The sequence below is a fragment of the Sycon ciliatum genome, chromosome 9, assembly GCF_964019385.1.
Source record: "Sycon ciliatum chromosome 9, ocSycCili1.1, whole genome shotgun sequence".
Classification (NCBI taxonomy): Eukaryota; Metazoa; Porifera; class Calcarea; order Leucosolenida; family Sycettidae; genus Sycon; species Sycon ciliatum.
The window spans coordinates 3,563,237-3,575,495 of record NC_088651.1 but is presented as its reverse complement, the minus strand read 5'-3'; the positions used below and the strand labels follow the sequence as shown (position 1 = coordinate 3,575,495).

General features: G+C 49.4%; 1 protein-coding gene across 1 annotated transcript in view; it reads right to left on the bottom strand.

Annotated features, from left to right (window-relative positions):
• Nucleotides 1–3,868, bottom strand: part of LOC135825110 (tensin-1-like) — a 4,319-nt gene extending 451 nt beyond the window's left edge. The window contains exons 1-2 of the mRNA XM_065337846.1: nt 2,594–3,868; nt 1,598–1,822 (exon numbers count right to left, since the gene is read on the bottom strand). Coding sequence (XP_065193918.1) covers nt 1,598–1,822; nt 2,594–3,247 — 879 coding nt within the window. The 5' untranslated portion in view covers nt 3,248–3,868. The remainder of the gene's footprint in view (nt 1–1,597; nt 1,823–2,593) is intronic.
• Nucleotides 3,869–12,259: the final 8,391 nt, after the last annotated feature.

The window sequence follows — 12,259 nt, the reverse complement described above, 5'->3', positions numbered from 1 at the left end:
ATACACTTCGCATTCATACTCATTCTTCCAAGTTGCTTCACGTTATGATCTTGCGTTTGAAAGCCCTATTTGAATAGTGCGGCCAGCTGTATGTGGCCAGCTGTGTTTGATTGTACGGTACGGTACGGGACAGATACGGGATAGCGCCAGGCGTGACACAAACACACAAACAAACAAACACCAAATTAAAGCTGTGTGGACCCTGGCTAGCGCCAGACGTTACTGAAGTAACGTCTTCTACATAGCTACGGGAATAAAGCCCTCTCTTGAATAGTGCCCCCCCCCCCCTCCCCCCGTCTTGTAACCAAGTACATGTGCAAGTTTGGTGTTCTTTTGCCAATGTTCTTGTCAGTCTCATTGCACTGGTGATTTCAGACCCAGTGCGATGACCCAAAGCTTGGTAGCATAAACATCGATCAATTCTCGCTATCAAGTCAACATACTTTACGTTCAGAGGGGGGGGAGGGCTGGAACTAAAAAATTTCGTTCCTAGAAAATTATCAATAATACCGGATGTCCAGGGGCGGATCCAGGAGGGGTTCCGTGGAACCCCGTAAATGTACTACTGGAAGCCACATGCATGTGCCGGTTATGATAATACGTGTATTTATCACTCTCTTAGTATTGACTCCCATAGATTTTTGCCATACCTAAGCAGTCAAATATTCCTGCATATTTCACTCCTTAGGGCTATATTGACCGCTTATATTTGACTCCTTTTTAGCGATTGAACACAGGCTTCGGCTAGTCGTGATAAATCTAATATTGACTTCGTACTTGGTCAGTATAGGAGATTAAAAGACCTCGTAAAAAACCTCGGCTTCGCCTCGGTCTTTTACTCGGCTTTTATTTCCTGTATTGACCTCGTACTCAGTCAATATTAGATACGTATCAGCTATTCAGTTTTGACTAAACTGGAACCCCCCCCCTGTAGAGACCACTGGATCTGCCGCTGGGTGTCCCCTTACCTGTAATGCATGTAGGCCGAGACAACTACACCCGTGCGACCTTTGCCACCTTTACAGTGCACTACTGCTACGTTAGCCAAGTCCGATGCCAACCAGCTGTCGATGGATTTGCAGATTGAGCAGAGGCGGTCTAGAGGTGGAGCTAGGTGATCCGGCCAGCGAAGTCTAGTACCTGAGAGAGAGAGAGAGAGAGAGAGAGAGAGAGAGAGAGAGAGAGAGAGAGAGAGAGAGAGAGAGAGAGAGAGAGAGAGAGAGAGAGAGAGAGAGAGAGAGAGAGAGAGAGAGAGAGAGAGAGAGAGAGAGAGAGAGAGAGAGAGAGAGAGAGAGAGAGAGAGAGAAGAGAGAGAGAGAGAGAGAGAGAGAGAGAGGGAGAGAGAGAGAGACGAAAAGACACAGAAAGAGAGAGAGAGAGAGAAACCGACAGAGCCACAGGGAAGAGACCGACAGAGACGCAGGGGGAGAGAGGATGCACCAACTGGACAGAAACCAGGGCGGCCGTTACCAACAGCATGGATAAGGGTAGCAAAATAAAAGGAGAAAAGAAGAAGGAGAGCCAACAAACAATGACGAGTGACAAGGAATGACCCAGAATGAAATGTCCAGTGAAAACAAAGCACACAGCACCATACCTGATGGTTGAGCTTGCTCACGTCGTACGAACGCTCCGACACATTGAACACCATGTAGTTTTCCTTGTGTTTGAGTTTTAGCATACGCGCAACGTCGTTCAGGTTGTTACGATACGTTGCCTCCACTCCGGCCGACGGGAATGACATCGCTATGAGTCGCTCCGTGATGTAGCACAGGTCCAGGTCAAACGACTCGTCGATGTAACGTGCCCGTCCTTGCGCAACCTGGCAAAGGAAGAGAGCGACCACATACATAGTCAGGCCGGCAAGTCGCACACACACATACACGTAGACGTACACACAGCACGTACAAACACAAGCAGCCCCCCCCCCCCCACCACCACACACACATGCATTGTGCCTGAGCGGAAGAGAGCATGCGTGTGTGAGCGTGTGTAACCGTTATCTTTGCATACGTGTGTGTGTGTGTGTGTGTGTGTGTGTGTGTGTGCGTGCGTGTGTGTATGTGTGTGTGTGAGAGAGAGATTGCAGTTAGGTGCACATGTGCATACACGAACAGCTGAGTTCAGCGATCCTAGTCCAGATTGGGATGCAATTAAAGAGAAAAAGAGAGAGAGAGAGAGAGAGAGAGAGAGAGAGAGAGAGAGAGAGTGTGTGTAAGTGTGTGTGTGTGTGTGTTTGTGTGTGTGTGTGTGTCCTCCGCCCGGTGGACAACACGCCTCCTGGTCTGCTCCTTAGGAGGCCCACATAGCCAGTCAGGGCAGTGGAAGAAGGAAGGAAAGAAGGTGGGTGTGTATGTGCGTGCGCGCGTGTGTGAGAGAGAGACAAATACGCACACATGCGCGTGCACATGTATACGTACGCACACACACACACACACACACTCACGCACATACACACACACACGTACACCCACCCACCCCCTTCACACACACACACACACACACACACACACACACACACACACACACACACACACACACACACACACACACACACACACACACACACACACACACACCTACGCCTGCATACCTTATGCCGCACTTTGGACACAAGACCACGTGGTTCGTGCGGCTGCGGTGCTCTGCTATCCGGCGCACTCTTGCTCACGACGGCTTTATCTTTGGCAGCGGTGGCAGCACGAACTGGCGATACTAGACCAGCGGAGGTACGTCCACACAGCGATGTGTCCTTGTCGACGCATTTCAAATGGCAGTGGAACGAACACACCTGGCAGGTCATCGTGTCCGACCAGATGATCTGGTGGCAGACCTTGCACGCCCGCGGCCTGGACAGCACCGACTTGCTCAGCTGGTGAGCCTCCTGGCGGCCACGGTCCTGCACTGGACTGTCGGTGCTTCTAGTGTTCGACGACGTTGCACTGTTTGTGCCTTGCCCACTGCCATTCACTCCGTTTTCCCCATTACGCTCACCACCGTCCGGTACTGCCGATGAAGATGGCGAAACAGAATCTCTGCCTCTGGAATTAGCGACGTGATCGGTTTGCCTCGGTACGTGCGTGAAGTCTTGATGACCTGGCGTGTCCTCAGCATGAAACTCGAGCCAGTGGGACTGGAGTTTCTCCGCCGAGGGCAGTGTGACAACGCAGTTCGGGCAAATAAAACCGCTCATCGCAGTGCTGGCGGCAGCATTGCCTGATGCTGGTGCAGCTGCTGTCGATGCCATCAGTGATCTATCCACAAGGGCAGGCAGTATCTATTCTACAGGAATTTTTTTGTGTCAGCTCGTGTAAAACAACCCGCGCCGCTTCCACCATGTGCCAGTACAGTGCAGCGCTGCCAGCACACGTAACACACGCTGTGTGCAGTGCAGGCGACTGAGAGTTGAAGGGCTGGCGGATCAGAGCATGACACCGAGGATGCACGACCTGTAGATCTACCCACGAGATGCTCATCCGCCCCGCAATCTACAAACAGCCAGCCAGCTGCAGCCACCTGATAACAGGGGGAATTTACCAGTCCAGCGCGCACCGCCGGGTTTCACTCGTGTAGAATTTGAACGTTGCCACACAGCAGCCAGCGCTCAGCTCATTCAACACCAGAAAGCAGCTTCGTTGATGCTTTTTGCCACTCGCAAAAAAACAAGATCAGATTCTGATGTGAGAAAGCTGCTGCACAGCCAAGGCTAATAACGAACACAGGCCAGTGGCGGACTGCAGAGCTAGCCAGAAAAAAAGGACAGCCAACGAGTCGGCCACATCCAATTTATTCTTGAACCAACCAGCTAAAGAGTCAAAGATTCCTCCAGCTCGAACAAAGCTGGGAAGCAATCTTCTCCAAATTTGACATTTACTTGCCAATGGCCACGAGATGTCTGTGAGTGTGACGTTTTCGGCACAGTCGTTGCATGCCCTCCCCGATTTTCCCTTGCCTGCATGCATGAAACTGGAGGTTTTGTTCTGTGGCATCAAGCGCGCGTACACAGATCAAGTTTATGGACAGGGTTTCCACCGTAGAATCTACAAAAGGTTTTGGAGCCACGTGTTCCTTCTAGTCGTTTTGTCCCCAATATGCAATATGCCGTTTTTGGAAGGTTTTGCGCCGGCATGAATCGCGGGGCACGTGCACGTGTCACTTGACTGTTTGGTGGTAAAGTTTGGACCCGTGACCAGGTGACAGTCCATAAAAAGCACTCCCCCGCCCCGCAGATCCCTGCATGCAGCTGAGTTTGTTGTTTTGTACATACACACGTACGAATAGAGCAGACTCGTAGATCTACTCGTCTTTGTATGAACCAGGATGGAGAAAAAAGCCGGGAGGTACACGGTGAAGCCCCAACAGAAACCGAGCTGCGAGTGCGCGAGTGCGCTTCTGTACCAGACTCAAGCTGAGATACTTGCTGCACCAAGTAGGAAGGGAGCGTCTCAGCTTTCTAGGACCAAGACCATTCGACTCAGCACCCCGAAGACTACAAGTACAACTGGTGAAATTTTAATTTTTGCCTTAAAGGGGAAGTATACCCTAAAATCAAATTTTCACCAGTTGTAGTCTTCGGGGTGCTGAGTCGAATGGTCTTGGTCCGAGGAAGCTGAGACGCTCCCTCCCGATCCTACTTGAATCCCAATCGAACTCGCGCACTTCCACCGAAACTGGGTGACTGCGCCCTACTAGATGGGGATTTGTATGCAAAATCTCACTAAAAGCGCCATTTCGTTCTTATAAAAGCACGGATGACCGCGATTGGCCCATATGTTGTAGTCTTTTGGACGCTGAGTCGACTGGTTTTGGTCCGAAAAGGCTGCGATGCAGCGTTCCTCCTTTATTCCCAATCGAACATGGTTGAACAAGCGGTCACGTGCTCCTGCGTACACCAGTCACCTGGTCACCGTGCCTGCAGGGTACAACTTACTAGCCTGTTTGACCTTTTTTGGGTGCAGTCCTGTCACTCGAGTTGAACTCGAGTTGAACCTTGGTGTGAAAGTTGTCGCCTGCTGGCGCGGTGACCAGGTGATTTGGGCACCCAGGAGCACGTGACCGCGTGTTCAACCATGTTCGATTGGGAATAAAGGAGGAACGCTGCATCGCAGCCTTTTCGGACCAAAACCAGTCGACTCAGCGTCCAAAAGACTACAACATATGGGCCAATCGCGGTCATCCGTGCTTTTATAAGAACGAAATGGCGCTTTTAGTGAGATTTTGCATACAAATCCCCATCTAGTAGGGCGCAGTCACCCAGTTTCGGTGGAAGTGCGCGAGTTCGATTGGGATTCAAGTAGGAAGGGAGCGTCGCAGCTTCCTCGGACCAAGACCATTCGACTCAGCACCCCGAAGACTACAACTGGTGAAAATTTGATTTTAGGGTATACTTCCCCTTTTTAACTTCCCCTTTAAGAAAGCCTTGCGTCCACCACGCAGGCACATCAGCGCTGAACGGATCAGTGCAAGGGGTTCGGGCGGTATTCGGCCAACCCCCCTAGGCCTAGGCCCTGGTGGTGCTCCACCGCGCTCTGCTCAGAGTGCGTGGAAGTGTTCCGTGTGGCAGAAGTATAGGGCTTGAAAGTGCTACGTCACAGCATAGCAACAATTTCAAAAATTCAAAAACTGGATCCACTTGGATCCAGTTTTTGTATGGATCCAAGCACATTTCAAGCGATCTTACCCACAGTGGACAGGCAGGCATAGTGGGATGGTCTAAGACCATGATTGAGAAACAGAGGGTACCAGGTTCAAGTCCTGCTTGGAAGCGGAAGGATTTTTTCCAGCCGTGCTGCGACCCACAGTTAATTGGGAACTCGTGGCCTGGCACGAGGGAAACATGGATGCAGTGAATGGGATTTCGGTCTTTGACCACTTTGTGGTGGGTCTGATCTACTCACCTCCCACCGCTTAGGAACTGCATCTGCGCCTTGATCCAAGAGGGTGGTGGCGTTCCTGCGGATGCGGAAAACTGGGCCTTTGGCCGAGTCTCACGCGAACCGTGAAATTTTTTTTACCCACAGCATGGTGATGTAGCCAGTGAAACTAACTGGTGGCGAAATAAAAGTCACACCTGCATGCGACATGAGTGGGTTGCTATGCACCCACATACTTAGGCAATAGCAAAGTCACACCTTAGTGGATCCAAAAATAGAAATCTGATGTCAACTTACTACTCCCTGGCCGTTTTGACGTCATCACTTTCAAGCCCTATTCACCCTGCAGAAGCTCGGATACTATGTCCTTGCGTGGCGCTGTCGATATGCCCTGGCAAGTCCAGAACTGCAAGCCCCGCTCACTCCCGCTGCACCTGGCAGGTCAGGGGCGCTTGCTTGCAGCAATGCAGCCTTGCAGGGGTGCAGTGCTATGGAATTCACTTCCTGGTAGATTCTACCCATGCGTGCCATTCATCGTGCACGCCCAGCAGTTCCGGACGCAGATCATCGGGTAAACCCTGTAACTGTGGGAAAGCAAAAATTCTGTTGACCCCCGCCGCCCCCCCCCCCCCCCCACACACACACACGATCTCTCTACGCTGAAACATTTCAAACTCTCATTCTCATTCTCCTCCTCGTTTATAGACATTTTTAATATTAATAATTTTTATCCTTATTCTCCATACATGTATGGCCGTAGCCATCATCACATTCGCTTTCATGTTATTGGGTTCTTGCCCGAACTCAAATAAATACAAACAAACAAACAAAGTATTAAACTGGTTTGAGGGAAAGAGACAAACGGGAACCACAAAACAAAGCCAATCTGGCAGCGGATGGAGGCTAGGGTGATTCTGTATGGCTCCCCAGTCTTGGCGGTGAGAAGAGGCGATACGTTTGTATAGCGAGGCGCCATGCTTTCCCATGCCTCCGGTGGTAGAGAAGATGGCTGGGACAAAGCTGGAGTGCTCCACCTCCCCGAGTTAGACGCTGCTTATAAGCACGACGCTCAACTTTCTCATGACAAACAAAGGTAGCAGCAAGTGAGTTGGAGCGGTTCGAAGACGCATGGGGGTTGGACACCCGTACATAGGGGTGTGCGGATAATGCTCGAAAAGGTGGCAGATTCTGCTTGAAAAGCAGTGAAATTAGCAGAACCACACAATCCTTAGGGCGGGCAATTCCTCGAATTCTGCTCCATTTCTTTTTCCACAAACCAAACATGCATGAAACTTACCAGAAAAAGTACCGAATTCTGCCAATTTTTCTGCCGGCATTATCCGCATATGCTTACCCGTACATCAATGTACATGTAGGTGCGTTCGAACCGTCCTCCCCCAATGCCACTAGCCACGACGTCTAGGCGTGCCTGGACATCGACAATAGCAGTGCGATAACGGAGTTGTTCTCCGGAGAGTGGCAGGAGGTGTGGCTCAACTGACAACTGGTGTGCCACCTGCCTGAGCAGACGAGCTGTGACTGGTCCCTCACCTCATCGTGACGAATGGACGGAAATCCACCCGTCGGCCATGAGAGGGAGTGGGACACAGTGAACTGCTGCCCACACGCGTAAAGTGATGGTAGACGGACCGGCAGCCAGTTGAAGCGAAGGCAAACAGCATCCCGAAACTCCGACTTCGTCAGGGTGAAGCCATGACGTTAGAAGGGGTCGGCACGTAAGCCAGCTTGAGGGACCCGGTGCGGAAGCCAGAGCGATCACTCGCTGTAGCTCTGAACTGGCGGAGGAAGAGAAGGCCCTGGCTGCCGCGCGAATTGACTCCCCGGCTGTTGCCATCACGGGCTTCTTGGCAGCGCGAACATAATGGACTGCCGTGCCAAGAACTGTTGTTGTCTTTGTTGTTGTTGTTGTTGTTGTTGTTGATTTTTATTTTACTTCGCAAGGCCAAACGGGCAATGGTGCCCAATTCCATGGAAGCGAATTTCAAAGCGGGAGACAGGAGAGAGAGAGAGAGAGAGAGAGAGAGAGAGAGAGAGAGAGAGAGAGAGAGAGAGAGAGAGAGAGAGAGAGAGAGAGAGAGAGAGAGAGAGAGAGAGAGAGAGAGAGAGAGAGAGAGAGAGAGAGAGAGAGAGAGAGAGAGAGAGAGAGAGAGAGAGAGAGAGAGAGAGAGAGAGGGAGAGATACAGAGCTAGAGGGAAGCAGTGTGGTTAGGGGCATCGGAGCGTGGTGGGCGCATCAACGTGTGGTTGTGGGTAGCAGCGAAGAACAAATTGCTATGTAATATTAACTGGATCTTGGGCCAGGACACAGCAGGTGAGGGAGGCAGTGATGTCAACGGAGGACTGGTGCTGGTCGGCAGGAGATGATGGATGAAGTATGCCAAGGCCTCCAAAGCGACATGACAAAGCCAACAGACTGCGCTCCTCAGCATTGATGGGGGGGGGGGCGACCTAGGAGAGCAGGAAGGAAGGTATCGGTGATAGCAGCCTCAAGCGGAGCTAACGTTAGGTGCTCAGCCATACCAAGTACAGGTCCACATAGAGTACAGACCTCGCGACAACAAGTACTCCTGTCTCGCATGTACTGGACCTAACATCGGCATCCATGTTGATACAACATGATTTTAAACTGGTGACGTCCTTCCACTAGGGTCCGGCGGATTCTGCCGGCCGAAAAATTGGCAGAATTCGGTACCTTTTTGGTACATTTCATGCATGTTTGGTATGTGGATAAAAAATGGAGCAGAATTCGAGGAATTGCCCGCCATAAGGTTTGTATGGTTCTTCCAATTTCACTGCTTTTTCGAGCAGAATCCGCCGGTCCCTACCTTCCACAAAACACACTCCTACAATCACATTTATGCACACTCTCACTAGCACTCTCACTCTCGCTCGCCTCACTGCCGGAATCTCCAATAGCGACGCTTTCTCTCTCACTCATCTCCTTCTCCATATCCATCCCGTCTACGTCTCTCACACTCGTTGCCAAACCACGTTTACATCCCCTTCGGCGTCCGTGTCCCTTATCACCGTTAAAATAATTAGTGTCATATTCAAATAATCTACGTGGAGATAATAATTTTAATATAGCTATGAATAGGATGAAGGCCGCAGACATCACGCAACTACGGTACTTGTTCGACATGTATTTACTGTGTATTTTATAACAAAAATATTATTGAACGAAGTAGTGGTTGCGACTTCGGCGATAATTTGTAAGAAAGGGTTTGCGAGCTCCGGTGTGGGGAGCAAACCCTTTCTTACAAATATTATTGAAAACCCATAATCGATTTTCTTGTTCCTATCATCAGTGGGAAAAATACGGAACTAAGGATACAACCAAAGAAATTGAAGTTAAGTACTGTAAATAGAAATGTGTTAGAAATAACAACAAAATACAAGTGCAATAAAACCACTAGAGGAAACGCAAAAAGGTAACAAGATTACGTAACCAAAGGCGAGAAGGCGCTAAACGAAGTGTCAACCTACGAATACAACTTCAGTGCAACAACGTGCTCCTTCTGCTTACACAAAACAGGCTTATGAATACGTATACAGACTCCCTCAAGGACTTTCAACTGTTGGACATACGCACACGACACAGTACAGAAAAATGAGAGTCATCATACACACTAAGACAGTCAGGACGAGATAACAAGTGTAGATACACAGCTGACTTCTTACGATCAACACATTCATCCGCCTCATCTTGCTCCTTCCCACCCGACTCCTCCTCGTCCATCTCATCATCCTCTTCCTCGTTCCGCTCGTCATCCTCACGATCATCATCACTACCATCATCTGCCTCGTCCTCTGTCTCCTCACCAACCGTTTCGTCATCCAATTGCTCTTCTTGCTCTTCTATCCTCTGATCACCTGTCTCATCCTCCGTTTCTGTACAGACCACTTGTCTCCCATTTGCTAGCTGCTCGTCCCGTGAGCGGAGTTGTTCCTCCAGCTCCGCTTCACTCACTGACTCATGATCCTGCTCGACCTTCTTTCTGTTGGTATTGTCCACAACGCGCGGTCCTTGGCCGTTTCTGGCATTAATATCTGTGGAGTAGTTTGCTGTTGCCCTCCGAGGTCTCTGGATTAATGTGGGAGCCGTGGCAATTCGTGTGAGAGTTGGTGATGCCAGCGCGGGTGTAGGTGGGTCCACTGCAGCCCCCGCCACAAGAAGAGCCGGTGGCGGTTCTGGTGGTGGCAAGGGCAACGGTGGTGCTGCTGGAGTTGGTAACTTGGGCAGCCTAGCCCTCTCACACGGTACCGAGTTTTGTGTTGGCTCAGTCTGTACCACTGGCACAGGGGGTGGGTTCTTGCGCGGTCGGCCACGCTTCGGCCGCTTGGATTTAGCTGCATCTGGCAGAATATGCAGTGGTACATGCTGTTTGATACGTGCGGTCTGATGATAGGAACAAGAAAATCGATTATGGGTTTTCAATAATATTTTTGTTATAAAATACACAGTAAATACATGTCGAACAAGTAACGTAGTTGCGTGATGTCTGCGGCCTTCATCCTATTCATAGCTATAGTGTCATATTGTAATTTTTTTTTAATTTTTTAATTTTTAATTTATGGATTCCCCAAAGGCCGAGGCCTAAGTCGAGGGGGTCTCCGTTCATGGTTTACTGGGAATATATCTGCAAAATTATAATAATTATATAGATTGAGAAGAGGAAGGGTTATAACTTATAACAAATGCTAATTAGGTCACCTTGGTGTCATTCTCCGGGTCTGCTCGCTGATGTTGCGGTAGGATCCATTGTTCGTACTTATGAAATAGGTGGTATGATTGGAATTGATTCCTACGTTCTAGATTCTTCCGTTGCTGTTACCAAAAGCCGGGGGGGGGGGCGGTCTAGGGTCCAGCGGATTCTGCCGGCAGAAAAATTGGAAGAATTCGGTACTTTTTCTGGTAAGTTCCATGCATGTTTGGTATGTGGATAAAGAAATGGAGCAGAATTCGAGGAATTGCCCGCCATAAGGTTTGTATGGTTCTGCCAATTTTACTGCTTTTCGAGCAGAATCTGCCACCTTTTCGAGCAGAATCCGCCGGTCTCTATCTACCGGAGGCCGCCGTGGCGACAAGATCGATCATCGAGACTGTCTTGGGCCTTCCACCCATGGTACAGTTCGGACTCTGTTGATCTGTAGATCCGGACTATTCGGCTTTGGATGTTACCCGTGCTTCGTCCATTGTTGTTGATAATATCTGTGAACCAGACCCGTCCCACTACGCACAAACGCGTTCGTTCTATGTTGTTAGTTGTCCCAGTGCCCCCTGTTGCTGTTGGCCTCCATGATAGGTATGCTTCTTCAATTTCTAATCACCTCATTTCTAACCCTGTTTGTCGTGTTAGCTATTCTGATTGAGAGCCCGTAAATGGTTTATGCACTCTTGGCATGGCAGGACCCTGTATTGTCACGCGCCTGCGCGGTCAAGTAATACTTTTGAGAGTTCTGGAAGTTAGCTGTGACATTTTAAATTATACACCACACAGCCGACAATTTGCAAGCAGAGGCAAGTGTTAAAATACTTAAAAATATGCATTTTGGGTTTCAAATCTTAATTAAGCCTTGCAGTATACATTATCAGGTACATGTACGTAGGGTTTTCATAGCCCACTGGATTGATATCTGTTGGTAAAAAAAACGTTCACGTTCTTTCCAGTGGTAGGTTTTCCCCAAATTGGCCCGTTTTTTCGCATATTCGGCCTTTCGCTAGGCTCAAAAATACACCAGATTCGGCTGCAAAATCAGCTGATTGTTCGAAAATCGGCTGCAAAATTGGAATATATTGGAAATCGGCTAAAATTGTTGCTTCAAAATTGCACTTTGCAACAACATTTAGTAGATTTTCGGCGATTCTCAAAGGAACCTTCCAAAATCGGCGAAAAGTTTAGCTATTGTGTGAAACTGACCGACGGTACTGGCGTTCTACAACTAATGGGCTCACAGCTCTAGCACATCTTATGAGCCACACAAGTTGTGTGGAATGTTGCTTTGCGTCCTTGAATCGTGGTTTGACCGTAATGTCAAAATGGTCTTGCCAGTATCGTCATCGACATGCATGAACATTCGCCAACGTCCTTCACAGCTGAGACTTTCAGCTCGTGCTTATCTTGGTTGCGCTCACCTTCCCCTCCTCATGTTTTTCTATAACTTAGAACCTTCCAAGTTGGAAGGCTGTTGGAGTGCGCATCCAAGATGTGCTAGAGCTGTTAGCCAGTTAGTTGTAGAACGTCAGTACCGTCGGTCAGTGTCGTGCAATGTTATCGCATGAGCTGATTGTTTAAGTAACTGGTGGTGTTAGTGGACATTATAGCGTAGCCTGTAGTTCCTTGGTCTTTTTCCTTTTCTATAAA